The sequence below is a fragment of the Chaetomium strumarium genome (genome assembly GCF_033439665.1).
Source record: "Chaetomium strumarium strain CBS 333.67 chromosome Unknown B0T15scaffold_1, whole genome shotgun sequence".
NCBI classification, from domain to species: Eukaryota; Fungi; Ascomycota; class Sordariomycetes; order Sordariales; family Chaetomiaceae; genus Chaetomium; species Chaetomium strumarium.
Window position 1 is genome coordinate 4,826,417 of NW_026944429.1, and position 24,658 is coordinate 4,851,074.

Consider the following 24,658-nt stretch of genomic DNA (forward strand, 5'->3'; position numbering starts at 1 on the left):
ACAAGGATGCGACGACGGCGGTCCCCTACCGTCCGGGATTCCTGAACGATCTCATGCGATCCTCATAGTCACATCCGATCTGCCTGAGCCCTGCAATGACGGCTTATTTAAACTCGCGCAAGCCTCTACACAGTAGAACAGTCCGTCATCGCTGAGCGAAAATGGAGCCGCACGGCTTGATATGTGTTTCTTGCTTTCTCTGGCCCCGGGGTCGAGTACTGCGAATGGTCAGTTAGTTGATACCTCGATTGTTGTTGGATGAAGCCTGGCTACTTCGTACTCAAGGTGGGAACGATTGCATTCACCCCTCCGCGGACAGCTCGAGGTAAGACTATGTTGTAGCACATGCATGGTACAGTTACTCAAGGCAGCTTGTCTGAGACCGGACCATCTTTGACAACTCAAAAGAACTGTCCCAATCAGCTCAACTATCGGCATTCGGTGAGCAAAGTACAGTACTGTGTGGTAAAGTGGCTGACCCTCTCACCTTCGCCCTTGCATTCCGTCGCAACCAGAACAGCTTTGCAGTATCTTCTAGGGTTTGCCAGCTTCCTGACTCGTCTTCGACTACTAGCTTCAGTGCCAGCCCTCCAAAAGAAAAGCAAGGGAGCGTGTCGGAGACAAAAGCTGTCTGTCTGTGCGTAAGGTTCTGGGGTTCAGAGAGATTCCTTGCATTGAGAGAGAGATCGACAACAATTGACAGCTTGCTGCTGATCGCTTGCCCCATCGCTTTCTCGGTGGCTTGGATTTCCAGCCCGACAAGCCCGGCAATGTCGCCGCTAAGACCGTTCTGATAGTTGCGCTCCGAAAAGAAGCAACAACGTACAGTGAATCTCCCAAGAACCGTACCTGCCTATCAAACAAGTTCCCATCTCGCCAGCCAGCCCACACTCTCGCCCGCATTCCTCACAACACAGAGCTTGCCTTCCCTAGCCCCAGCCTCCCGCAGCGTCTCGAGGGCCTTCTGCGCCGAGATAGAACCAATCGCCGTGCCTTTGCCTTCGCTCAGGCTGAACGCACCCGTTGTGACGAATCCGAGCAGATCCTCCTCGTCGGGGCATAGAGGGTGATGCCCGCCGATGTCCATCTGGTTGCTAGGCGGCCTAGGATAGGGGAGCTCCGTCGCAACAAGAGATTGCGCCAGCAGCTTTTTGCGCGTCTCCATGTCGACGCCGGGGGCCATCTGTGGCGCGGCAGCCAATCGGGTTGCGATGCTGCCCTGAGCTTTGTTCCTGGCACTGGGGAGCTTCCGAAGCCACTGATCTCGAAGGTTTGCAGGTAGCGACCCTGGCTCTGCTGAGATAGGGTCTGTAGCAAGCACTTCGGCGTCCGTAGAAGGCTCCACCGTCCTTGACTTCCGAAGGGGCAGCCGGTAGATCCTGGCGCAGGGGCCCGCGACGCCTCTTGTCGTGAAAGTCAAGCTCACCGTAACGATAGAGTTCTCCGGCGCCTTGCCTGAATCCGCCGATCCGAGGAACGAGGTAAATGACGCTTTTGGCAACCGCCGGATCATCCCTAACCCCCTCGCACAAGATTCGGACCCCTTTATGGTCTCGGGTCCTGCCGGCCGCCCTGGAGGATCGATGTCCATCGTCTCGGCCCCATCCGGAATTGACGAGTCGGTCGCCTGAAGGTCCGCGGACCCGTCTGCGGACAGGGCAAAGAGGTGCTCAAAATCGCACGCCAGGCCATCACCGACTTCGCCTTTTCGCCCAGCACCCAGGTCGAGGGATTTCCATTCAACCCTCTTGCCTTTAGGGCGACGATCCCAATCCGCTTTCCTCTTGGCCCGCTGCTCTAGTTCCCAGGCCAGACCGGCATCGGTGGCCGGGAAGTCGCCAGGGAACCACGGAGCTCCCTGCTCGAAGGCAATCTGTCTCTGCTCGTCCAACCCTCCAAGGCGCGGATTGCCGCCAGTGGAAAGGGGTACATGCATAAGAGTATACCAGAATGGCATAATGCACTTCCAAGGTGCCAACAATGTCCAGGTGCCCTGGGCATGCCCGTCAGTCGACGGCCTCGAGGCGAGCAACATAACCGGGATCGGCGGATCGGCAGCCGTGAGTTTCAGCGGTTCTCCAGGCGCGTTGGCGCCTTTTCGGCGATTTACGGCTTTCTGAGACGGCAATCTTGAGGCCCGGAGTCGGCTCTCTCGGCTGAAGATGTCGAAAGGTCTCAGCCCTTCCTCGACGGGCCATTTTGTGACCGTATCGATGAGCGCACTCGCCGCTCCACTTGAGATGTCGAGCTTTCTCGGGGGATAAGACAACCGAGGGTCTTTCACTGAGAACGCAAGGAGGGCGTCTTTGGGGAGAGTTGCGGGATTTGCGACGCCTGCGAGAGCCTTGAAAATCTGAGCGTGACACTCGGTACTATCTGCCCCGTCGTAGTATGGTTGAAGGACGCTCAGCAGAGTTTCCGTAGAACCAGGACCAGTAAGCTCAATACTACCGATCTCGAAACGGAGATCTTCAATATGGAGGCGGGGCGTCTGCATCCGGACGAGCTTGAGCAGCTCTTGGAACAACTCAAGGAAGCAGGAGGGGTGGGTGCGGATGAACAACTGTCTCTGCAGCTTCTTTGGAAGACTCGAGTTGGTAGCCCCGTCACTTGGAGCCGGTGGTTGAGGATTCCAAACGATCGTCGCAGGCCCGATATCGCGTCTAAAGTCCGTGACCTGCTTGCTCAGCATCCCAGTCCATCTCCGGACACCAGCCCTCCACTTCTGGCCGCGCGCACCCCATAAGCCCTCCTGGGTCAGGCCTAGGGCTCTCAAGACTCGCTCGACACCTTCAGCGGTCCCATACAGGCCGATGGTGCTCATGTAGCTCATGTCCCAGACCACGACGCCCTTCTGTCCAGAGGCACGATGGGTTGGTCGGTAGCATTTCTCAGTAGGCGTGAGTGGGATAGCGAATCTCCAGAGCGGCTTGCTGGGCTCCGTCATCTTGGCCCGCTTCGCATGCCAGAGGTGCGTTGGCAGCCACGTTTTGTTGATCTGTCTCTTTCTGAACTTGGACTCGGCCCTTGGCGGCTCGTTCAACATGTCGCGTCGAATCTTTGGCCTGGCTTGCCTTGTGTGCACCATTGGCTTCGCACCTCCTTCTGGTGGAGGGCCGCCCTTGGCGGCACGCTTCTCCAACTGCTTCTTCTTCTTCCTCACCGCCAGAATGCCCAGCCTCTTCGCCGTCTCGGCGCGGATGCGGGCGCGCGTGGTGCGAGGACGGCGCTTTCTAGCCTCGACGGTCGGGGTATTATCCTCGAGCATCTCCCTCTTTGCGCGCTCACGCAGTCGCTTTGGGACCCTCTTGGCATTGTGGCTTGCTGTCCTCCTCCGCATAGCGCGGGGCACTGATTGGAACACGCGGGTTGCGTTTGCAGCCTTGCACTTGCGCATGCTGCTCTCCAGCGCCTTGATCTCGAACTCGCGGGTGCTGAGAAACTTCTGCAAGTCAAGTTTGCCGTCCTCGAGAGCAGCATCGGACGGCTGGGTGCGGATGTTGCGGGCATCGTGGAACTTGACGCGCTTCGCAGAACGCGAATTCGTCGTGGTCGTGGCCCGTCCATCTTGCGGTCGAGGTTTGTTTTCCTTTGTCACCGCTGGGGGCTCCTTTCGTTCTCCCGCCCCCGTCCCCTTTCCGGGGGGCAGAGCTCGTTTTCCGTCCATGTGGCAGACATGGGAGTCAGAAGACAGCGCAACAAGATAAAGCCTCGGAAGATCGCAGACCTCAGTGTGGTTGCATCAATTGATTTTTGGAGCTCCTATCTTATCGAGGTCGTCGGTCTTGGCGGTGCACTCGGTTCAAAGCGTCACTCCAGTCGCAACGAAATCTTCAGCCTCAGAACAGCAGATGAACCGATAAATCAACATAGATGATATCAAAGTTTAACCAAGTATCCCCATAAGCTGCGTAAAGACTTGCGACAGACCCGTCTTTCCACAGATGCTTCAAAAACCTGCCTGCGCAAGCATTTGGCGGTACTATACACAGTACTAGTATGTAACGTATTGTACATACAGTAACAAAACGCACGCGCCACGCCTTTCCATTTCCCGGGAGGCCCTGCCTGCGTCGGGCCGTCGGCGGATTGTAGTCCGGTTGGTGTTGCGTTCAGGAGACATCCAAACCCCTGGAATCAATCAGAGAAGCTCCCGCTAATAACGCACTAACCACTGTGGTAACGTTAACACACTAACTACTATAGGCGTCCTGCTGTTCAGGCTATCAACAAGAAGCTTTCGTTCCGAGTCAAGACCGCTTGGCTTTGCTTGTTCGTGTCTGCTGTCGCCTTGCTGCATTCGGCGTTCATCTGGAACTTGAAAGTCAGCAACGGTTCTTGGCACGCCGACGTCAGCCTCTTCGGTCCCAAGGTTTCAACAGCGTGAGAAAAGGGAAACGTCCGGGGCGCCTGAATCCGGATCTGACCAACCGGGAAGGAATGGGTCGTTGCTTCGTGACCCGGTAGTAGCGATAATAAGCATGGCATCCCTCAGTAAGCATGCGCACCTAACCCACCCCGTCTTTGACCTCGACCACTCGGTGCCTCAGAGCCTCATCAATGGCCTAGACACCATGTTCTTTGCCGTCCCGCAGCCCGAACTTGTGAATCCCGCATTGTTACACTTCTGAAACTCCATTCTACCATGGGGTCAGGCTGATTGCCCTCTTTGCCCACAACAACTTCTACCTCGGAGCCCAGATCCCGCCGCCTTGATTTGGTGTCGTGCGCTAATATGCATTTCCTCCCCGTAGTAAACAAGGCTAGAAAGGTCCGGGCTGTTCCCTCCCCCAGTGCACCGTTGCATCTAAGGCTCCGACGCTGATGGTTACATGGCTGCTGCAGCCCAAGTTCGATGTCCATCTCAAGGCAAGTGCTACAAGCGAGCAACGAAGTGATAAATGGGCGGTTGTGCTGATCGGGGCTAGATTTCCGATCTCAACAATGTGCCACTCGTGTCCGGAGTGTCGATGGTCAAATGGCATCTCCCGCACAGTATACACGGGGAGCACAGGGGACGAACCCAGAAGTGCCCCATCTTGAACCACCGTGTCGAGTACAACTATTCCAAGGTCATCCCCGTGCGCATTGCTGTCGACCGTAGCGGCAACCTGTGCGAGTGCCCCGTCGAGTTTGAGGTGGTGCAGGAGTTCAGCGCCGGCGGGCTGAATGGCGGCAGTGGACGGGATGAGAAGATCACGCTCGGCACCGTCCGCCTCAACCTGAGTGAGTATGTGGAGGAAAGCGAAGGTATCTTGCGAGATGGCACGACCGCGGCGGCCATCAAGGAGGCTCTTGCTTCGCCCGTCCAGAAGTCAGCGAGCCACCACCGCAAGCGCAGCTCGCAGAGCAATGCCGGATCGAGCCCCAGGACTTCCCACGACGACGAGCGCCCAACAACAGATGCCGTGCAGGACGGCGTGGTGCGGCGCTACCTCATGCAGGAGAGCAAGATCAACTCGACGCTGAAGATCAGCATCCTGATGATCCAGGTCGACGGCGACCGCAACTACGTCGCGCCTCCGCCAAAGTCGGCTTTTGTGTTTGGCGGCATTGCGGGCCTCGTGTCCGGAGACGTATTCGAGCCCGTGGACACCGGCGCAACCACCCCGGGCCACGCGCCGTCGTCTTTCAGCGGCAAGTCGCGGGATGTGTTTGAGGTGCAGGATATGTACCGCCGCGCTCTGGCTGCCAGCTGGGCGAGCCAACCGGGCGAGCTACCTGCGGACCGGTGCATCGAGGACATCTTTGCCGGCGGAGAGGGCTTTGCATCACCCCCGAGATCATCCCACCACGCACGCGGACATTCGCGGCACCACCACCGCCCCCACAGCGCCGTTGCCGGCCATGGCAGGGCCGGGCCAGGTGATGCGCCTCCTAAAGCACCGCGAGGAGACGACAGCGGCTCCGTCTCGGACGAGGAAGACAGCGGCTCTCTGATGGGCACACTCCGGCCGCGCGATCTGGCGCGCCTCCGCAGCATGCGCCACCTGCGTGATCAGAGCGTCGCCAGCGATCGCAGCGTGGCTACCGTGCTTGGTGGCGGCGGGGAACGGGATCTCGACCGCGAGTCGAGCCGCGGTATCGGGCTGGGCGCGAATGGGCCGCTTCGCGAGCCGTTCCCGTCCTTTTCGTCGCTTCCCATGCATCGACGCGAGGAGAGCAAGATCACGCACGCCGGCGGCGGACTACGGAGTCGCAGTTCCAGTCTGGTCAGTCTCGCGTCTACGCTGGGAAGTGAGAGGGAGAGGGGAAGGGAAGGGTTCAAGCGGGCGAGGGAGGTTGATGAATTTGAGGTACGAGATGATTTGGTTGCCTGGACAATTCCGGGTCCCCATCCTAAGTGAACATGGATGGGATGGTCAAGCGACAAGGAGGTGTGGACATATAGATCTGATGGGTTTTGCTGCACGGCGAAATTTGGCGACAAGCAATCTACGACTACCGGCCACTGTTTTATGTATTTAAATATAGAGAGTGTGTCTGTCTCCCGTAAAAGCTCCCAGGGAGAATTTCCATCCATCCAGCTGAGAATAAGGTAGGACGGAGGGGTACTGCTTCCCGTCTGTTGTTATGGTCCAGATCACCGCCGATTTGCCTGCGCAATCTTGACATCACCTTTTGTAGACAGCCAGCTCAGCATCGAAGAGAGCCAGGGAAGCGTCGACTGACCGGGCCCACGGCCACGCCAAGATCTTAATAGTTTTGGAGCAAGGAAGAGGAGAACCTTTCCTGGAAAAGGAGCTCTCTTCCGCATTCACCCAAGCAGTCTTTCAGCAGCTACGACAGTCTAACCCCGTCGTCATCGCTATCGCCGCCCCCAAGGCTGCACGCAGTCCCCAAGGAAGTCCTGCCGATCAAGAGAGGGGTGCAACATGGTGAGGGATGAAGATGGAAGAAAAAGGGGAAACAAAATACCAGGTAAGGGAAGATGACGGAAGTCACGCAGATGCGCAGGAGCGTCCGGTGGGGGTTGTGACTCCCCGACGGCATAGAAGACCGGGAATGGGTTCACGGTCCTACCTTAACATGACCCGGTTCTGGATGTGGCGGTTTGCGTAGTACCTTAGGCTGCGCCCAAGTCCGACTTGCGACGAAGCTGCCGAGGCACTCTGGTGAGTCAACTCAAACGTGTCTCCGCCGTTGGGTAGCGCACATTACGGACACTTGTCAAGGGATGGGTGAAATGGAGGGATGGATGGGAACTGATTCATCAAGTACGTTTCCAGACTGCCCGACTGCGGTGAGAACGTCCAGGGGAAGACCAAAAAAGGTGCTATTGCTAGGAACAGGAGATCTCGCCGAGGGCGGAAAGTATGGTGTGGCCAAGGGAACCCGGAACAGCAGGAGAGAAGAAAGCCCGGATGCGAGAAGAATCGAGGGGCCTGTCTGCAGAGATTTCAGCCACATAGCTAACTAAGGTGTGTAATGAATCTATCGTCTAGGCGAGTCCGCCATGCAGAATAACACCATCATGCCATATGTCCCGCACCGCACACAGACACAGACGCCCCGGTCAAGGCCTGGGCCGCAGTGCGCTTCTCAAGTTTCCATCGCAATCTCCCAAGCCCTGCCATGGTGCATGTTGCCGTAACCTCGCACTCTTGAAGGTTTAGGGTGATAGAAGTGAGGTTCCTCCTAGGAACTCACCAAAGTCCCCCGAACGCCGCCTTGCGCGCCAACCTCGCGCGCTGTTATCATGACCGAGAGATCCACACCCACCGTGATGGAGACCTCGACCTTGCCGCCCTTCTTGACGCCCTTGATACCGGCCTCGGCGAGGGTGGACCCGATCTTCCAGACCTTTTCCCGCTTTTCCTCGTCCTCCTCCTCCTCGTCGTCCGAGAAGTCGCTGTCGTCGTCGCCGTCCTCGTCGGCATCCTCCACCTTGGCCGCCTTGGACGTGCCGTTCTCCTTTGTCCTCGGCTCGGGCTTGGTCACCTTGATATGCGTGTTGCCCTCGACAACCTTGACCAGGACGTCGCCACCTTTGGGCGCCGACAGGTGGACCGTGCGCCGCGCAGGCACCGCCGTCTCGGGTGGCACGATGGGCACGAAGACCTCCTCGCCGGCGTCGTTTGTCGAGATGACGCCGATGGCGTTTGTGACGTGCGGCACCGTTGTGACGGCCGCGTGCGTGGACTGCTCGATATCCTCGGCCTCGTATTCCTGAACCAGGCTGGCCTGCAGCGCGGCACCACGCGCCTGCAGTTCTGAGGGGTTGATGGCGGTCGTCTCGGTCGAGGGCGCCAATATCCTCGTGGTCTGAGGGAAGATGTAGCGAAAGTTGGCGGCGATGCGCGGCGTGTGCGCGGTGCCGCCCGACAAGATGACTTCGTCCACGTCCAGCACGTCCAGGCCGGCCTTCTTGACAGCCGACTCTACCAGGCGGTTGAAGCCCTCGAAGATGGTCCGTGCGATGGTCTCGTAGCGCAGCCGGTTGATGGTGCTGGCGAAGTCAAGGCCGTCTGCCAAGCTCTCGACGCTAAAACTCGCGTTCGTGCCCAGGCTCAGCGCCCGCTTGGTCGACTCGGCCTCGAGCCTCAGCTTGGCCAGGCTCTTGGCGTTCTCCCGCGGGTCGCTAGCGCCCGAGTTCTTCTTCATGAACTCCTTGGCGAAGTGGTCCATGAGCACCTTATCCAGCGCAACACCGTGGAACTCGTAATCGTGGACGGTGGCAAGCAGTGTGTACATGCCGCCCCGGTTGGCCACAACAGCAACGTCGGACCGTGTGCCGCCCAGCTCCGCCACCACAATGATCTTGTCCTGGATCTTGTTCTCAGCCCGCCCATCATAGGCGAGCACTGAGGCCACGGGTTCGCTAATAAGCTGCAGGACTTCCAGGTCTGCCGCGTTGGCAGCCGCAATCAGAGCAGCTCTTTGCTTCTCGTTAAAGTTCGTCGGTACCGTGATCACGGCAGACGTGACTTTCTTTCCGAGGTATTCGGACGCCGAGTTGACCAGGCGCCGGAGATAGCGGGTGACGACCTCGGAGACGGAGAGCTCTGACGCGGCCTCTTCCTCGCCCGCCTTATCCTTGACTGTGAACAAGACCGTCTCTCCAGATTCTTGCGGGTGGGCGGAGGCATGGTTGTGCGTGGGGTCAATCGACCGGAACTCTTTTCCAAGAAAGTCGCGGAAGTAGGCGACCGAGTTGTTCGGATTCCTGACCAGGAAGTTCTTGGCTTGCTGGCCGTAGTATTCATCCCCGTCGACGTACGACAGGATGGTGGGAATCTGGCGGTCTGAGGAGGCAGGGAATCAGTATGCGACCAGGCAAAGGGACGGACCGGGCTGCTCACCTCCATCCTCGTTCGCAATGACTTCAGCCTTGTCGTCGACAACATAGGCGATGGAACTGTTAGAGTTGCCGAATGCGATTCCGATAGCAGTGCGCTCGCTTGGCTCAACGCCAGCCTTAGACCCGTGATCGCCCATCTTTTCTAGATACGGATGTGTTGGGTAGTGTTGGCTTGGAGAAGGAAAGAGTCGTTCTCCAGAGGCAAGGTCCGAGAGCGATTCGGTTTATGGTGGGGGTTTTGGCAAAAAATTTGGGCCGTTCCCAGTCCCTGTCACTTGGGCTGAGCACCACAAAAGAACCGTGTATGTAGATGTACAGTAGCTAGTTACACACATGTGATCCCTGATGGCACAGGACGTAATTCAATCGGAGGACTCGTAGTGTTTTGGATAGCATTGCAATACTCGCTCACGATGGCTGAAAAGCGGTAATACGACAGACTTCATCACTTTATCTGCTATTAACTTTCAGGAGGCGAAGAGCTGGGGGCGGTGCTGGGTAAGGTTCATGTACCTCGCGGCACGGAATACTTACAGTAACCTGCCCATCCACCCCATGCGCATCCCGCCAGCAACCCCACCAAGGCTGTCGCCAGCCGCAGACGAGGCTGACCAAAATTGGCGACCCATCCATCAAATCAAACTTGGGACCAACCACCATCATCGTCCCGCTGGAATCACCACGAACAACACAACATCCACCGCCATGGCCACAACCGAGCGACTCTTCGTCCTGCCGGGCGAGACAATTGACCCATCCCTCATCCCAACGCACAAAAAACACCCGCTACGGCTAGGGCCCGGTCTCCGGCACATTCCGCCATCCGACATCGTCCCAACCGTCGCCGGCCAGCTGATCACCAACCCGCTCAAGAACTCCATGTGGGTAGAATACAACTCCCACCGGGTATGTCTTATATTTCATTTCCGTTTCCCCTCCTTCCCCTCGTCTAATCCTGACTTTGAGTTTGCTTATACATGTATACATAGTATATCCCCTCCCAAGGCGACATCATCCTCGCCCAGATCCTGCGCTCCACGACCGATTTCTACCTGTGCTCCATCTCGCCCTACTCGGCGCCCGCGACCCTGCCACACCTCGCCTTCGAGGCCGCCACCAAAAAGACCCGCCCGCAGCTCGCGCCCGGCTCGCTCGTCTACGCCCGCGTGAGCCTCGCCAACCGGCACATGGACCCGGAGGTGGAATGCGTGAACCCGTCGACGGGCAAGGCCGACGGGCTGGGCCCCATCACGGGGAACGGGTGTGTCTTTGACGTGTCGCTCGGCTTCGCGCGGAGGCTGCTCATGGCGCGGAACAGGGAGGATGGCGGGGTCGGCGTGTTGGAGATGCTGGGCGGGGAGGAAGGAGGCGGGCTGGCCTTTGAGACGGCGGTTGGCAGGAACGGGAAGGTGTGGGTAGGCAGTGAGAGTGCGCGGACGGTGGTGATTGTGGGGAGGGCGCTGCAGGAGACGGATCGGGGCGCGTTGGGGATGGAGGAGCAGAGGAGGCTGGTCAAGAGGTTGGTGAAGGGGATGAGGTGAGGCAGGGTATCTGATGGCGGATCGAATCGCATGCCGCAATTAAAAGCATGCTCCTAGCGGTCTACGGATTATGGACGGACGGCGCATTGCCAGCCAGCGCGGGAGGCTGCCTCGAGCTGCGGCTGGCAGGTTAGACATCCCCTTACTGCCGTTGAGGCCGGCTCCTGAACGAGCCAATTCCCTGCTGGATGGAGGGAAACCAAGGCCGCCGGCGAAGAAGGGAGCGCAGGAGTCTCGACAGTCCGGAATTTGGTGGGGGAGACGTTTGCATTCAAGGCCCGGGGCAGTACCGCCGTGTCCGCAATGCAGAAGCCAAGGGCTATCCAGAGCTCCGCAGGAAGCATTATAAATATACACACAGACCCAACTTCCAAGGGCCTTCCAACCGAATAACGGCCATTGCCAATTTTTCCCGTCTCCCCGCCTGTCAAAACAAAAAAGCCTCCACCTTTCCGACGGGCGAGGTGAGCGAATTTGAGCTTCTGTCCATCCTCCCCAAGCGGACATGCGCATGTACCGTCGGACAGGCCGATGGACCATCCACCCGCTCCCCCGTCCCGCGTTGGTTCAATCGGCCATGCTCCGCACGCCGCGGCCCTTCGGTGTTGATCCCGGAACCCGCCCTCCAAAACGAATGGCTTAAGGGAGATTCTCCTGGTGGATAGCAACCGATCTAATCCTGCCAAAGCAACCCCGCATCGAGCTGCGGCCGTTGTTCACTCAGAATCGAGATTGGGGACTTCCGCCGAAACGGCAGGGTCATGTCCCGTCCATAGCGACGTCGGCTAGAACCTCCTCATCTGTCATGTCCTTCGGGTCGATGTGATGCTTGTTCAGCATGTGCCTCTTCCAGTTGTCCTTCCTGGGGAAGGATTTGCCGCCCTGTCTTGAGTAGGAGCAGTTCGGCTGGGTGCAGTAGAACTTGCGCGTCTTGAAATGTTTGTCGTTGATGTGTCGCTTGAGGTGTGTTATTGTACCAAAGCTCCGTTCGCAGCCTGGTTGCTTGCATTGCCATGGCCGGTCATGGTATCGTCGGTGATGACTGCAGAACTTGTCAGCTTTTTTGTCTCGAGATGTTGCTTCAAACATCGTCTCACATACTTAAACTGATGGTATGAGCTCTTCACGGCGCCACAAACTTCGCAGACGAAGCCTCCCGGTGGCCGGGCGGGAGACCGGCCCGGAGAGTGGCCTGGAGATGGCCCGGGGGTGCGTCCCCGAGACGGAGTCGGCGACAGCCCTGACGACGGAGAAAGACCCGACATCGTTGTGGAAGACAGACCGGGCGAAAGGCCTGATGACGGCACTAACTGCCCGCTGATAGTAGCCTCAACCTCGGCTGGCGGAGAGGGAGATGGGGAAGACGAAGTCAACCTTGTCTCCGGAGTACTCTCGGCCGAGCGGCCAGTGGAAGCGGGGGGGGTCGAGTAGTCCGGGGTAGTCAAACTGTCGGTGCCATAGTATACGACTGGCTCCTCAGAAATCTGTACCCCGGGCTCCGGAATGGCGGGGACGGGTGCATGGTAGGGTGGGTGGTACGAAGACTGGTACGGGGCGCTTTGATGGTCGTCGGGCCAGGTGAAAGTGATTGCATCCACCGGCGTCGGCATGAACGAGATCGGGTCCGGGGCCATTGGTGGCGGTGGCGGCGGAGAGTTTTCGATCATACGCATTTCGTAGTTCAGCCTATACGCGCTTTCGTCTGGGTTGGTTGGTCTCATCATCTCCATGGGGTTGCCACTCGGCCCGATGTTGTATTGGAGGAACGGCGGGCTGGGCAAGTCGGCAACGATGGTCGGGGGCGGCAGGCTGTCGGTGCGCAGTACCGGCGTGGGATAACTCTTGCCCTGAAGGAAGGTGTTTTGGCCGCCGGAGGTAGCTGGTGTTAGTGTCGTTTTACTGTCACGCAAAACACTGTCCGGTTCCTCGGTCACAGGCCTTGCCATCGACGAGGCGACTGCTGCTCCCGTCAAAGGAACTTGCCCAGCTGGGAGGAAGGGACCTGCCGCGGCGGAGGCCGGACCATACGTGGGCGGAATGACGGCTGCAGAGGGCGACGTCGGCGTGGACTGCGGATAACTGTCAGACGCCTCGATGCCAAGAGTTGGGTCGTGGTAGTAGTCCCAAGCCAAGCCTGGGGTTTCTATATCGATCTCCAGTCCTGACGGTGCCGGGTCGGTGGGCACCTGCGAGAAAACGTCGTTGGTGATGACGGATGGCGACCGGGTTCCGTCGGTACCGCCGGCTAGGGTAGAGCGCTGGCTTTCCCGGCGCCGGTGCGAAGAGTGGCGACGGTGAAGGAAGCTCCGTAGAGAATCTCTGAGGTGAGGGAAGCGACTGGGCTCGGGAGAACTGGATGGGTGGTCGAAGGACTCAGGCTCCTCTGTGATGCCAACCGACGTGATGCCAGTGAGCTCGCGGCTTGGGGGCCCGTACGAGTCACTAGCACTTGACTTGCGAGTGATCTCGCGGCCGACAGCGTGTCCGGAGCCGTAGGGCGGCTTCGACGGAGCTTCGGCCGGTGACGGCGAGGGAGCAGGCGCGGTGGCGGGCAGATAGGAGGCGTCCGTGCCGTCGACCGGAAATGGTGGATCAGTCCCAGACGCCGGCGAGGTCGGAGACGAGCCGGGCAGCGGGAGGCCGTGCTGGGCAGGGACCACCTGTTGCAGGGTTGGGTGAGGCTTCTGAGCTGACTCGGTCGTCTGCTGGAGATCGAGCACGGTGCCAGTCTCGGGAGCGGAGCCCGAGGTTCTTTTGTAGGAGCTGTCGTCTAAGTCTCCCACGTGCGAGGTGAAGATGGGATGACCGGGGCCTTGGCCCATCTCGGCCAGGCCGGGATCTCCATCGGTTCCATGGCGGGGAAGGCGCCGACGTCTGGCACGGACAACGAAGGGCCAGAGACACAAGGTAAGGAGGAGGGCGCCGACCACTGCTCCTACCACAGCCCCACCGATGGCGCCGGAGGAGAGCGGAGTGGACCTCGGCGACAGCATGGACCGGGCTGGCGGCCTCACGGCGAGCGCCGAGGTTGCTGAGGCGCGGTGCTGCTGATGCTGCGGATGCCGCATCAATCGAGGGAGCTCGGAGATACTCTCAGATGCAGAATGATGAAAGAAACCAAGGTTCTGTCGCGTGGGGAAACAGAAGGCTATCAATCGCGGTCCCTGGGCCCGACGTTCTGACAAGGGGGAGGCCACCCAGCCACGAACTTGAGGTCTTGGGATGGGGTTGTGGAGAGCGGGACGAGGCTGTGTTAGCGCTCGGCGGCAGGCCCCAGGGTCCTCGAGTCCTCGACCGCAAGAAACACGAGTGACGTGGAAAATGATGTAATAAGGTACGGTACCTTCCGACGGTCCTGAGCGAGGCCGCTGGTGCCTTCAGCCAGCGCTACACGCTGGCGACGGTGTTTAGTGAAATCATGGCAATTGAACGGCAGTTATTGTGAAGTTGGTGAGCAGAGCGTTAGAGTGAGAAAAAGTCGGGAAGCCTCGACCACCTACCTAGCCTCCAATGTGACGGCAGCCCCCTCAGGCCCACCCGACAGCAGCTGCAGCCCAGCAAGGACGGCCGTCGTAAACAGTAAAATTAATGGAAGCCATCGAATCATCAGGTTCACTGAACGGGCAGCAAGCGAATGCTGGCAAGCAGGGGCCCTTCCCGCTGGGGTGTGATTGAGGAGGTCGCAGCCAAGGCCCACGCAGGGCTGCGCGCTGGCCAGGACAAGGGCTGTTGAGTGGACAGAGAGTTGGGTTCCCTCCCGCGCCTCCGCAACCTGGAAGGTCCAACCTGTTCCATTGCAGGCCCGCCGAGAGAGAGACCCCGCCAACAACTCGCCCAAACGTGGAAGCTCGATCACCGCACCTGGGCAGTTCTCACAGACGACCTCACGACACGACACCTGCGTGCTGTGCACTGTGTAGCGGTCAGGTCTCGCCCTGCAGCGGGGGAACTCTGCAAACATACGGTCGCTGAATGAAATTCGAGGGAGCATGGAAGCTCCCTGGATTTATATCTGAGCTCACTGTACACAAATCACCTACCAACATCTATGGAGGTTTCCCGGGTCTGCGGTCAACAATTCTGGTCCTTTGAACTCCCCGCGCAACGCCACAAACCAGCGGGACCCCACCCCCGCCATCTCAACGGCCTGGCCCGGCGGCCAAGATGGGTCTCAACCGCTGCCACGCTGCGGCGCTGCGGTGTGCCAATTAGATAATGTCCGTGTGGGTTGGGTCCGCGTCTCCGAACTCGGCATCAGTGAACGTTGATGTCGGCCTTCTTGTCGCACTGCCGAGGTGGTCATCCACCACGTCCGGGACGAGAGACGGAAGTCGGCACCAGTTGTGGGAGGAGGAGCTTTCAGTGGGTCTGCCGAGCCGAGTGGCTGAGCCCGCTGTCCCGGCAGGGCGGTTACAAGCGCCGGTCTAGTGTATGTAGGTGTTAGTTAGCTTCCAAGTAGCGTACCCTGGACTTGCCAAGCCGGTTTCACTCACGCTTCACCACATCCGACAGCCGTTAATGAGTCCGACAGCCGTCGAAGTTGTGATGCTAGATCAGCCAGCACGCGTGCCATGGACTCACTTCGTCACCCTCGTTGCACAAATCGGCGCAGCACTGACAGGTGGCTACGACACTGGGTTAAATTCCGGTTTACAGCTCATCTGTGATACCAGAGCTGTTCTGTGAAACCGCGTGGCGTGACAATCCGTCTGTGCTATGCTTCCATGACAGCTGTGCCGTCGTTCAGTTCAAGTTGAGATGTCTTGAATAGGTGGGAGCCAATCAACCAGACATTGACTCCAACAAACCAACAACTGCAACACACATCCTAAGTATGCATGGCAGCCCTTCTCATACTGGGCAACTTGCACATGGCCGTGGGCTGATTAGCCTATAGAACCGGATCTCCAACGGGAGAAGAGGCTAGCTTGGTGAGTTGTGAGTAGCATTTCTGCTGTTTCCTGTGTCTCCTGAAGCTAGCCCACGTTTATTTGTTTTATCCCCGTGCCGTGATGAGGGGGCACCCAACTCAGGTTGGGGACGGAGCTCGGAATAAGACAAGGGTCCGGTCTCCGATGCCTCTGCAAATGGTTGCCGGAATGGGATGATAATGACGCACTTCAGCTCGACGATTGTCTCAACCCAGCAAAAGACGTGCTTGGGATCTGGCTCCGTTTGTTATAGGTTCGCACCAATCATTCTTGTCCTGGGGGAAATGATGACGCTGCGGGGATGGGGACGACCGCGCGTCCCGGCATCGAACTACATTCACCTATATCTACCACGCTCCTTAGCTCCTGTACATACAACAGTAGCCGTCCATCAGCCCTAGAATGTTGTAAGGGGCCTGGTATCTATCTCGGAGCGCACTGAGTAAGACCAGTCGGGATCATATTAGTTCCTGACTTTATTAGTCACAGTCCCCTCTCAGCTTCGTTGCGAGTTGAGACCTCACAATGAGACAGGCCGTCGTCTTATTTGCGGCCACGGCTGCCGCGTTGGTCACCCCTGATTTGGTCAGCCACCAACAGATCTCACTCTCGGACAAGCACGGCGAAACAGCCACCCAAGATGCTGTGCAGACCTGGTGGAATACCTGCCCGGAAGCGGAACGTCTCTTTGCCTCCGTCGAGCAGCACGTCACGAAGAACATTGAGCGCTCTGCTCTTGACAGCTTCCTTTCCGTAGTTGGCGACGATAGCGAGAAAGACGAGGACCCCCGTCACCCGCATCACCCCCCTCGCCCGCCTCATCCGCCTCACCCTCCTCGCCGCGGACGTGGCCGCCACGGTCACCATGGCCCCCACGGCGACCCGGAGAAGACCATCTACGAGCTGATCAAGGACAACAAGCACACTACCAGGTTCGCCGAGCTGGTCGAGGAGCACGACGAGATCAAGCAGCTCCTCCAGGACACCGAGCACAACCACACGCTGTTCGTACCCACCGATGGCGCCTTCCGACGCATCCCGCACCACCGCCACGGCCATACGGGGGGAGACGATGACAACGACGACGACGACGAAAAGCACGAGCACAAGCCGTCCAAGGAATTCCTCCTGGCCCTGCTCAGATACCACATTTCCCCGGGCCTCTACCCGCTCGGCCGCATCCACAACAGCCGCACCCTCCCGTCGGAGCTACACCCGGCCGCCCTCGAAGCGTCCTCCTCCTCCTCCTCCGAAGACGGCCACGGCCAGCCGCAGCGCATCCGCGCCTTCACGACGCCGATCGTGCACTTCACGCGGCTCAACTTCCACGCGCGACTGCTGGGCGGCGGCGGCGACGTCGTGGCTAAGAACGGGCTCATCCACGCCGTCGACGCGCTGCTGCTCCCGCCGCCCAACACCACCAGCATCATCCGCCTACTGCCCGGCCACTTCAGCACGCTGGCGCTGGCGCTCGAGACGACGGGGCTCGGCGACGAGCTCGAAGAGGGGGAGGGGGGCAGCGCGAGGCGGAAGGGCGGCGGCACGCTGTTCGCGCCGACCAACGCCGCGTGGCAGAGGCTGGGCCCCAGGGCGAACGCCTTCCTGTTCTCGGAGAGGGGGCGCAAGTACCTGAGGGCGTTGGTCGAGTACCATGTTGTCGTGAACGAGACGCTGTATTCGGATGCCTTCTACAGCGGTAAGAAGGAGAAGAAGGAGAAGCACGGAGACGGAGACGAGGCCGGCGAGGAGGAGACCGGGTACTGGCACGTCGACCTGACCAGCTTGCTGCACGGCAAGCCCATCAGCGTGGACGTGCGCGAGTGGAAGGGGTTCGTGTCGATTGTGGTGAACGGCTTTGTCAGGGTGGTGGTCAGGGATGGGATTGCGAACGACGGGGTGATTCAGGTGGTGGACAAGGTGCTGATCCCGCCGTGCAAGCATCGTCAGGGCGGCGATGAGGAGACGGCGGAGGCGGAGATGAGCGTGGAGGACTTGAAGCGCCGGTTGGAGCCGTATCTGAAAGCGGATAGCGGACCAGAAGATGCGGGTGATCTGTAGGAGGCCTGGGAGTGGTCTGAGGGAATTCGTTCCTTTTTTTGTTAGTGGAAGGAAGCTTGGAAAATATCTCCCATCTACACGCTCGTTAGCAGGTTTCACATCGCACCATATGTACACCTAGTATAGCACAGCGATAGAAAGCAGAAACAGCAATCTTACCTTACCCTGGTGTCATTTTTCGGCGGCCTCATACCCCAGACCTAAGGTACCCATCGAATTCCCCGGCGCTCTCTACGAAGTAAACGCATTCACAACTTTCCCCTCCCGATCCACATCCACCGCAGCCCACCGTTGCTCCCGGTTCGTCCTCCTTGTCCAATCGCAACTTCCGTCGACGCACGACCGCTCGTACACACCAATCTCGTCCAGCAACACCTCCACCGCCCAGACATACGACACCCTGTCGTCTTCCACCACCGCTCTCCCTCGTGGACTACCGGCGGCGGCCCTCAGCGCTGCGGCGTCTGCTCTGGTTCTGGGAATACGCGTACACAGCAGGTGGAGATCCAACATCTGCGAGAAGACCAGTCCAAAGGACGGTTTGTTGCGGTGGGCGGAGGCGAAGTTGTTGAGGTTCCCTTCGGGTTGGTGGTGGCCCGGGATGGATGCCATGGACGGCTGCGGTGGCGGGTTGAATATGGAGCGGAGGGTCGAGTCCGGCTGTTTCTGGGGCCTGTGATCTCTGTCGTCGATAGGCATTGCCGTGCGGTGCTCATCGCTATGATGATGGGCCGAAGAAGGGGAAGAGGAGGTGGAGTTGAGGAGCATGAATAATGGCGGCGCGTCGTGCTCGGAATATCGAGTGAGGCAGTGCAGGTGGTCAGAGAGCAAGCCCATGAAGGAGTGTGCAAACTCCTTGCTGCGGCTGGTGAAGAGCGTGCTCATCAGGGTCGACATGTGCGTGACCAGTACCATGTCGGGGAGAGGGCGTGAACCAGATTCTCCTGAGACTGGTGCTTCATGCTCAGCGGGAGGCTTCTCCGAGGTTGACTGTCCACACGATACGCTCTCCTCATCCTCGCTGTCCTCAACCTCAGTCCAATGCTTGCCTTGCTGCTGCTGCTGGACTGCTTCTTCCTTCAAAGAAGCCGCATGGTCAGGCTGCTCTTCCGCCTTCGCACCCCGAGAGTCTCGTCGCGAGCGGGGATATGGGATGTAACTACTATGTTCCAACTCCTCAATGACCTCAGCCACGCCCTCCAAGTCAAACACTCTCGCAATGGAGATCCTCTCCAGGCACAACCTGACTCGGTCTCGGAGAACATCGGGTCTACCGGGAAGCGGACAGATCTGACCAACGAGAGCCGCACGCAGTTTGGGCAGCAGCGCTGTCGTAGGCATCGTGGTAACCACCGTGGCCTTCGCCGACCTGTCCTTGGCCAGCAGTCGTGCCAGAGTCTGTAGACCAATCTGTCTCAGCCGTCAGACAAAGAAAGAAAGAAAGAAAGAAAGAAAAGAAAAAAAAAAGAGAAAAAAGAGTGACCACCAAACTGCCCAGAACAATTCGAGGGGAAACTTACTATCAAGCCCATCTCCTCCCCTTCGGCACTCACCCCGACGATAGAGCCGCGCTCAAATCCGCCCAGCAAGACATACTCGTCCAGCTCCCTGCATCCCGTCATCAGGTTGCCCTTTCCGACACAGTGCTGCCTCCTGTCCTCCTCCAGCCTGGCGTATGCCGATGCGTCGTCTACCGCGTGATATTCCGAACCGGAGCTCGCCGGGCTTGACGGCGATGGTGGGTTTTCGGCGTCGTCCATGATTTTACGTAAGTAGGAAATTAGACTTATGGTGAAATCGATGTCACCATTCTTAAATAGATTGTGATGACAAATAATGAATGACAGTCGGTGTTCGGTGGGCCGATGACCACCTTGTTCGCTCAGACGTGAGCATGAGTGCGGCTGCACCGCACCGCCTAGAACATCAGATTCACAGGCCCGATTGCTTAGTTCATTCAGGTTGGGTTTGGCGAGGCCGTCGCTGTTCTGGTTGTTAAGGTAGTTGCTGTGGTTCGTTCATGGCTTCTGAGATGTCCGTCCCATCTCCAGCATGTGGCTTTGTGACTTTCCAGAAGTTGTGCACGAGATTGGAAGGAATCTACAAGCAAGTGCTGTGGGTTGGCAACCACCGCGCCCGGTTAGCCGACGTTTGGTTGACACCTGAGGCAAGACACTCGATGGGTTCCCTCCAAATAGTCACGGTGCCAACCATACTGTGACAGATTTCGATCATCCTCACTCTCAACTCTGGAGGAAGAGGAAGGGGGTCAATTCCGGAGGTTACTACTGTGGGGTCGAAACAACCAGCAGTTTCAACAACAACCCCGGCGACATCAAACTTCACGGAGCTGCCCCTGAAACTGTCTGAACCCAACGACCAATACATCCATACAAGTGCACATCACCGCAAGCGCAATGTTCTATCATATTTCATTTTCATTACAACAATACTCCAATTCAATCTGCCGATCGAAGAATGCCACGCCGCCTGGCCTGGCTCGACTATGTAGTCGCCATTAAGAGACAGACAGACAATGGAACCAACCCAAGACGAGAGGAGAGGTAGGAGAAGACAACAAAAAGTTCGAAACAGCCCATCTCGTCAAGTCCTTCCGTCGTGCATATCGCACGCCGCCCTTGCCAGGAGACGAGACCAGCACCATGACTGCATGGCCCCCCTTCGCCCGTGCAAGTCGGTGACCCCTCCCGCATCCCATGACTGACGCGACAATTATTAGTTGGCGAAGCTCGACGCCATCCCCCCTCAGCATTGCGTCGTACCCCCCCCCCCCCCCCCAAAGTGCCAGAGGAAAATAAGATCATAAGAGGAAAATAGAGCCACAACCAAGTTCGGAATAGGTAGGCTAGATAGGTATGTAGGAGGCCTTACGCCGTGAATTGTTTGTATACGGAGCAGGCTTTCAGTGTCCGCCTAAAATGAAGTCGATCTGTGCCTGTAGAGGGTGTTGCTGTCGAGGACAGAACCGTAAGGGAAACGAAATGTATTCCCTGATCCCACCGCGTCCCAACGGCGTCCCACGAGGGCATCATGGAAACCGAGTCCACGTTGCATGCCATCAAGATCCGCGCAGGAGAGGGTTGAATTTGAAGCCCCCGGCAGCGAACAATCTCGCTCAAGTCATTACCCAGCGACTTCTCTAGACCGCTGTCCCGGGAGCTGGGACAGCAACATCAGGCTCACCGGCCGCAGGAGCCGGGCGCTGGCGTCTTCCCTTCAGACTCTTCATGCGACCCAAAATCCCGCTCACTTTCGGCTGCGCTTCGTCGCCCCCGGTGGCGTCCGTTGTCGACCTGCGCTCAAGACCACCTCCTCCCTTGGGGCTCGAGGGAGATGCCTTGCTGCCGTTCGTCTCCGTCCTGCGTACCGTGAAGTCGTCCTCACCCTTGGCCGATCCATACTCGGAGAAGAAGGGGTTGCGCTCCCCGAGTGGGGTGCTGGCCGGCCCACCGCCAGAGGGAGACCTGCGGGAGCCGTAGACACCCTCAGGGTTGGTCAATCTTCCGGACGGCTGGAAGTCGCGGCCGCCCCGGTTCATGTTGCGGATTCGGTGAGCAAGCGACTTTTTGCGCTGGAGACCCTCGGTCATAACCTCGGCCGCTCGCTCTTCCTCGTGCTTCTGGATGACCGTTCGAGCTGCTGGCGTCCCTTCTAGGAAGGTCGACGTGCCAAGACCGAGGGATTCGTCGCCGTGTAGGATAGCGCCGCGGCTGCGGGGGTCGAAGATAGGCACTTCCTTAGTTCCGCCACTCCTCTCTTTGCCGCCTTTCGACCACTCCCTGAATGCCTCGTCGTCATGTTGTCCCAAGAAGGTCGCATGGTCGGGTCGAGCGTTCAACGGCCCAGCGCCACCAAGGGTGTTGTTCAGCGAACCCTCAGGGAAGGCCTGCATTGGTGCCCGTCGGCTGCCTTGACGGTTCCGGTGTGGGTTGAGGGCGTCGAAGGGTCCGTCGTGGTGGAACACTGCGAAGAATGTCAGACTGCTGCTCAGGGAAAGGGAAACGGGGAAACAAGCAAGCAAGCAAGAAGGACACGTACTCCCCACTCCGTAGATGCCCGTCGCATCCAACTGGTCAATGATGTCAAGCTTGCGGCTCGCAGGTTTCTTATCCTTGTTCTCACGGTGCCGGCGTTCACGCTCGCGTCGCCTCAGTTCGCGCTGCTTCTTCTCTTCCTCGGTCATTCCTCTGTCGACGTCCAAGATGGAGGATTCCGAGTTCCTACGCGGCCGCCTATCTGGACGCCGCTGCGGGGAACGAGACGGATTCGGACGATCGGCTCTGTCGCCGTTCTCTTGCATCCTTTTGGCGCGGAGAGCCTCTTCCTGCGATCGGGTCGGACGGTGATTCGGTGGCGGACCCCTCCGATTGGGTGGCGGCACGCCCTCGCGCATGGGAGGCGGCGGACCACGGCGACCCATTGGGGGTGCTGGTGGTTTCCCAGCATCCGATCGCGGCGGCGGGGCAGCCGGTTTGGACTTTGAGTCCTCGAGTGTCAAGGAACCCTGCGCGCAAAACGATCAGCCTTAGTTTCCAATATCGCAGGCACAACGAGACACCGGCTTGCGTCCCGGTAGCTGTCAATAGAAGGACGTACGAAGATATCTTCGGCCGTGAGCGACGGCCTCTTGTCGGACGACATCGTGTCCGAGGCGGATCGAATATCTGAGAAGCTTGACCTGCCGGCGACGGCGGGGTCGAGAAACGGGTTGCGCGAAAGTGGTCGCGGAGGCGGGTCGTCAAAGGGGGAAACTAGGGCTGGCGAAGCAAGAGGCGACGCTGCGCGATTGCGGAAGGGATTGTTGGATGAAAGGTTCAGGAGCAATCCGGCGGACCGCTGATCTAAATGGGGGACCGGGTCAGTGATCAATCGGGCAAGAGCACAGCAGAGTTGGCCAGCGGCACCATGCATGCAAATGAACAAATGACGACAGCGATAGGGAACATGAAACGCCAATCTCCTTCTCCTGACACGACCGGCTCATTGGCAGAGCGGACCGATGGACAAGCGCAGTTGCCAAAGTGAACCCCTGAGCAACAAAAAAACTTGGAAGCGAAAACGACCAGCCATGCACGCTTGCGAGGATCTTGTCCCTCTTTGCTGCGTCTGCCACCACTGATGGGCAGCGCCGCAAGGAACGCACCCGCAAGGGGGGATATATGTATGTATGACTGTTCTGCTCACCTTGCTGTCCTGATTGAAAGTCCGCCATGGTTTGCAGAGGCGCGGGAAAGTTCGATTGAAGTGCGTCTGATGGCGCTGGTGTTTTGGCTGGCGCAGCTTGCCGCGTTTGCGTACGGTCAACGCTTTTCGGTCGACCCTGTGCTACCTACACTACCACAGTACTGTGTCAAAATGGCTTGGGCCGAATTCCTTTGACCGGGGCTGGCATCATACCAGTGGAGATAAGGAGTAGTAGCAGACTTCAGACAGCGGGTCGTTCCCGCGCGCTCGTGGGTCCGTCTCAAAAGCGCGACTGTGTCTTTCGGCGGCTGAGAGAAAAAGAGCGGTTGATTCGCAGATATAGGTACGTATCACTCCCTCCAGTAGCCCAACGCCCCTCGCGCAGATAGAGCGTATTGAGATGGGATGAGTGAATAAACTGTCTGGCCGCCGGGCACTTCAGCCGAGATGGAGCTCAGATACTTATGCCGCTGGTGTGCGCATCAACTAGCGAGTTGGTTCTGGCTGTGCAGCGCAAACGTCCTTGCGTTCTGGCAGCTGGTATGTAGATTCGACGCGCTCGGCAGTTGCTGCAGGGGCAGTGTAGCAGGTTTGTAAAACCCTGAATAGGCGGTCTTTTCAGATGTTGTATAGAAGGGATCGAAGCGATTTCGACAGTTGGAGGTTTAGTAGGAGTACGAGGCAGAAACGGGAGAGCGACTCGAGACTCGAGAGCATGCGAGAGATCGGCGCAAGAGTGCGATTTGACCGAGGAGGCAACGGCAGCCAGACCGGAGCCCCGGGCAGTTCGTTTTCCTGTGCCACGGACCGGCTGACAATTTTGATCACCGCATACAGAGAGAATGCGACTGAGACTTGAGCTCCCGGGCCCGTCTTCTCTGCTGGGTTGCGTGTGGATCAGTGGGGATCGGAACCCGACACTGAAAGAGGTTGTACTGGAGGTAGCTGACAGCGGTGTGCACTTGGCGGGACACCCGGCTTTGGTTGACGGATGAGTTGAAGCAGCGAGTGCAAGGGACGACAGGATATTTGATGACTGTCTACAGCTGTACGGAAGACAGTAATGGTGCTACCGGTCCTCCTGGAAGAAGAGGGAAAACTGTCAAGAAACCCTGGGCGGTCACCCGGACAAGTTAATGAAGACGGACATCCAAGATCCTCGCTTCTGCCGCCTGCGAGTGGACCACATCCACATGCCCCTTTTGGCCGCCCCCTCTAGGCTAGGCCCATTCGGTCGAGCTACCCCTGAATCTCCTGGCTTGCACAGTATAAAGAGTTACCGACTGCCCTCCACAGCTGTGCGATCGATCTCATCAGTGTTCATATGCAGATGTTTGAGCTGGCGGTTAGAAGTTTCGGAGCCGGACTGCACATCTTTCAGTCGTTCAATGCGCCGCCGGGGGAGGGGAACCTATGAAGCGATAGAGGCAAGTCATGCAACCCAGATGGGCTGCTGAAAAGCGTTCATGTTTTGTCGATGAAGATCCGAAGCCGTTCGAAGCTACGCTATGTTACCGTAAAACCTCGTTTCTCATGTAGAAGTACCTTCAATGCTGGCGATCTGTTCCCAGGTCATCTCCCGAGGTCCAACTTGACCCCAGCCGAGAGCTAAGGTAGATCAA

The 24,658-nt window shown here is 58.5% G+C and overlaps 9 protein-coding genes across 9 annotated transcripts; 3 read left to right on the forward strand and 6 right to left on the reverse strand.

Moving 5' to 3' along the window:
- Positions 1–751: 751 nt before the first annotated feature.
- On the reverse strand, positions 752–4,124 carry B0T15DRAFT_51282 (ribonucleases P/MRP protein subunit POP1-domain-containing protein). Its single transcript, XM_062868006.1, has one exon. It carries the CDS (start codon positions 3,665–3,667, stop codon positions 857–859), a length of 2,811 nt encoding a protein of 936 aa, XP_062726609.1. The 5' UTR covers positions 3,668–4,124; the 3' UTR covers positions 752–856.
- Positions 4,125–4,488: 364 nt separating this feature from the next.
- B0T15DRAFT_519574 (N-terminal C2 in EEIG1 and EHBP1 proteins-domain-containing protein) lies at positions 4,489–6,670 on the forward strand. Its single transcript, XM_062868441.1, has one exon. It carries the CDS (start codon positions 4,971–4,973, stop codon positions 6,345–6,347), a length of 1,377 nt encoding a protein of 458 aa, XP_062726610.1. The 5' UTR covers positions 4,489–4,970; the 3' UTR covers positions 6,348–6,670.
- A 476-nt stretch (positions 6,671–7,146) lies between these two features.
- Positions 7,147–9,738, reverse strand: B0T15DRAFT_408125 (Hsp70 protein-domain-containing protein). Its single transcript, XM_062865334.1, has 2 exons — positions 9,303–9,738; positions 7,147–9,245 (listed from the first exon to the last, which is right to left on the reverse strand). The coding sequence occupies exons 1-2, from the start codon at positions 9,436–9,438 to the stop codon at positions 7,639–7,641; spliced, it is 1,743 nt and encodes a 580-aa protein (XP_062726611.1). The 5' UTR covers positions 9,439–9,738; the 3' UTR covers positions 7,147–7,638.
- Positions 9,739–10,006: 268 nt separating this feature from the next.
- On the forward strand, positions 10,007–10,842 carry B0T15DRAFT_387257 (uncharacterized protein; the record flags this gene model as incomplete). The annotated part of the gene is made up of 2 exons (XM_062864370.1): positions 10,007–10,207; positions 10,291–10,842. The coding sequence occupies 2 exons, from the start codon at positions 10,007–10,009 to the stop codon at positions 10,840–10,842; spliced, it is 753 nt and encodes a 250-aa protein (XP_062726612.1).
- B0T15DRAFT_51408 (uncharacterized protein) lies at positions 10,677–11,510 on the reverse strand. The gene has a single exon (XM_062868094.1). The coding sequence runs from the start codon at positions 11,380–11,382 to the stop codon at positions 10,882–10,884; it is 501 nt and encodes a 166-aa protein (XP_062726613.1). The 5' UTR covers positions 11,383–11,510; the 3' UTR covers positions 10,677–10,881.
- On the reverse strand, positions 11,492–14,124 carry B0T15DRAFT_51412 (uncharacterized protein). The gene is made up of 2 exons (XM_062868097.1): positions 11,944–14,124; positions 11,492–11,884 (listed from the first exon to the last, which is right to left on the reverse strand). The coding sequence occupies exons 1-2, from the start codon at positions 13,908–13,910 to the stop codon at positions 11,602–11,604; spliced, it is 2,250 nt and encodes a 749-aa protein (XP_062726614.1). The 5' UTR covers positions 13,911–14,124; the 3' UTR covers positions 11,492–11,601.
- Positions 14,125–16,298: 2,174 nt separating this feature from the next.
- On the forward strand, positions 16,299–17,831 carry B0T15DRAFT_489485 (Fasciclin domain-containing protein; the record flags this gene model as incomplete). The annotated part of the gene is made up of 1 exon (XM_062866603.1): positions 16,299–17,831. One exon carries the CDS (start codon positions 16,299–16,301, stop codon positions 17,829–17,831), a length of 1,533 nt encoding a protein of 510 aa, XP_062726615.1.
- Positions 17,832–18,003: 172 nt separating this feature from the next.
- On the reverse strand, positions 18,004–20,072 carry B0T15DRAFT_571324 (uncharacterized protein). Its single transcript, XM_062870854.1, has 2 exons — positions 19,352–20,072; positions 18,004–19,241 (listed from the first exon to the last, which is right to left on the reverse strand). The coding sequence occupies exons 1-2, from the start codon at positions 19,589–19,591 to the stop codon at positions 18,063–18,065; spliced, it is 1,419 nt and encodes a 472-aa protein (XP_062726616.1). The 5' UTR covers positions 19,592–20,072; the 3' UTR covers positions 18,004–18,062.
- Positions 20,073–20,627: 555 nt separating this feature from the next.
- Positions 20,628–23,059, reverse strand: B0T15DRAFT_519587 (Pal1 cell morphology protein-domain-containing protein). The gene is made up of 3 exons (XM_062868442.1): positions 22,449–23,059; positions 21,891–22,356; positions 20,628–21,815 (listed from the first exon to the last, which is right to left on the reverse strand). The coding sequence occupies exons 1-3, from the start codon at positions 22,761–22,763 to the stop codon at positions 20,992–20,994; spliced, it is 1,605 nt and encodes a 534-aa protein (XP_062726617.1). The 5' UTR covers positions 22,764–23,059; the 3' UTR covers positions 20,628–20,991.
- Between the last annotated feature and the right edge of the window lie 1,599 nt (positions 23,060–24,658).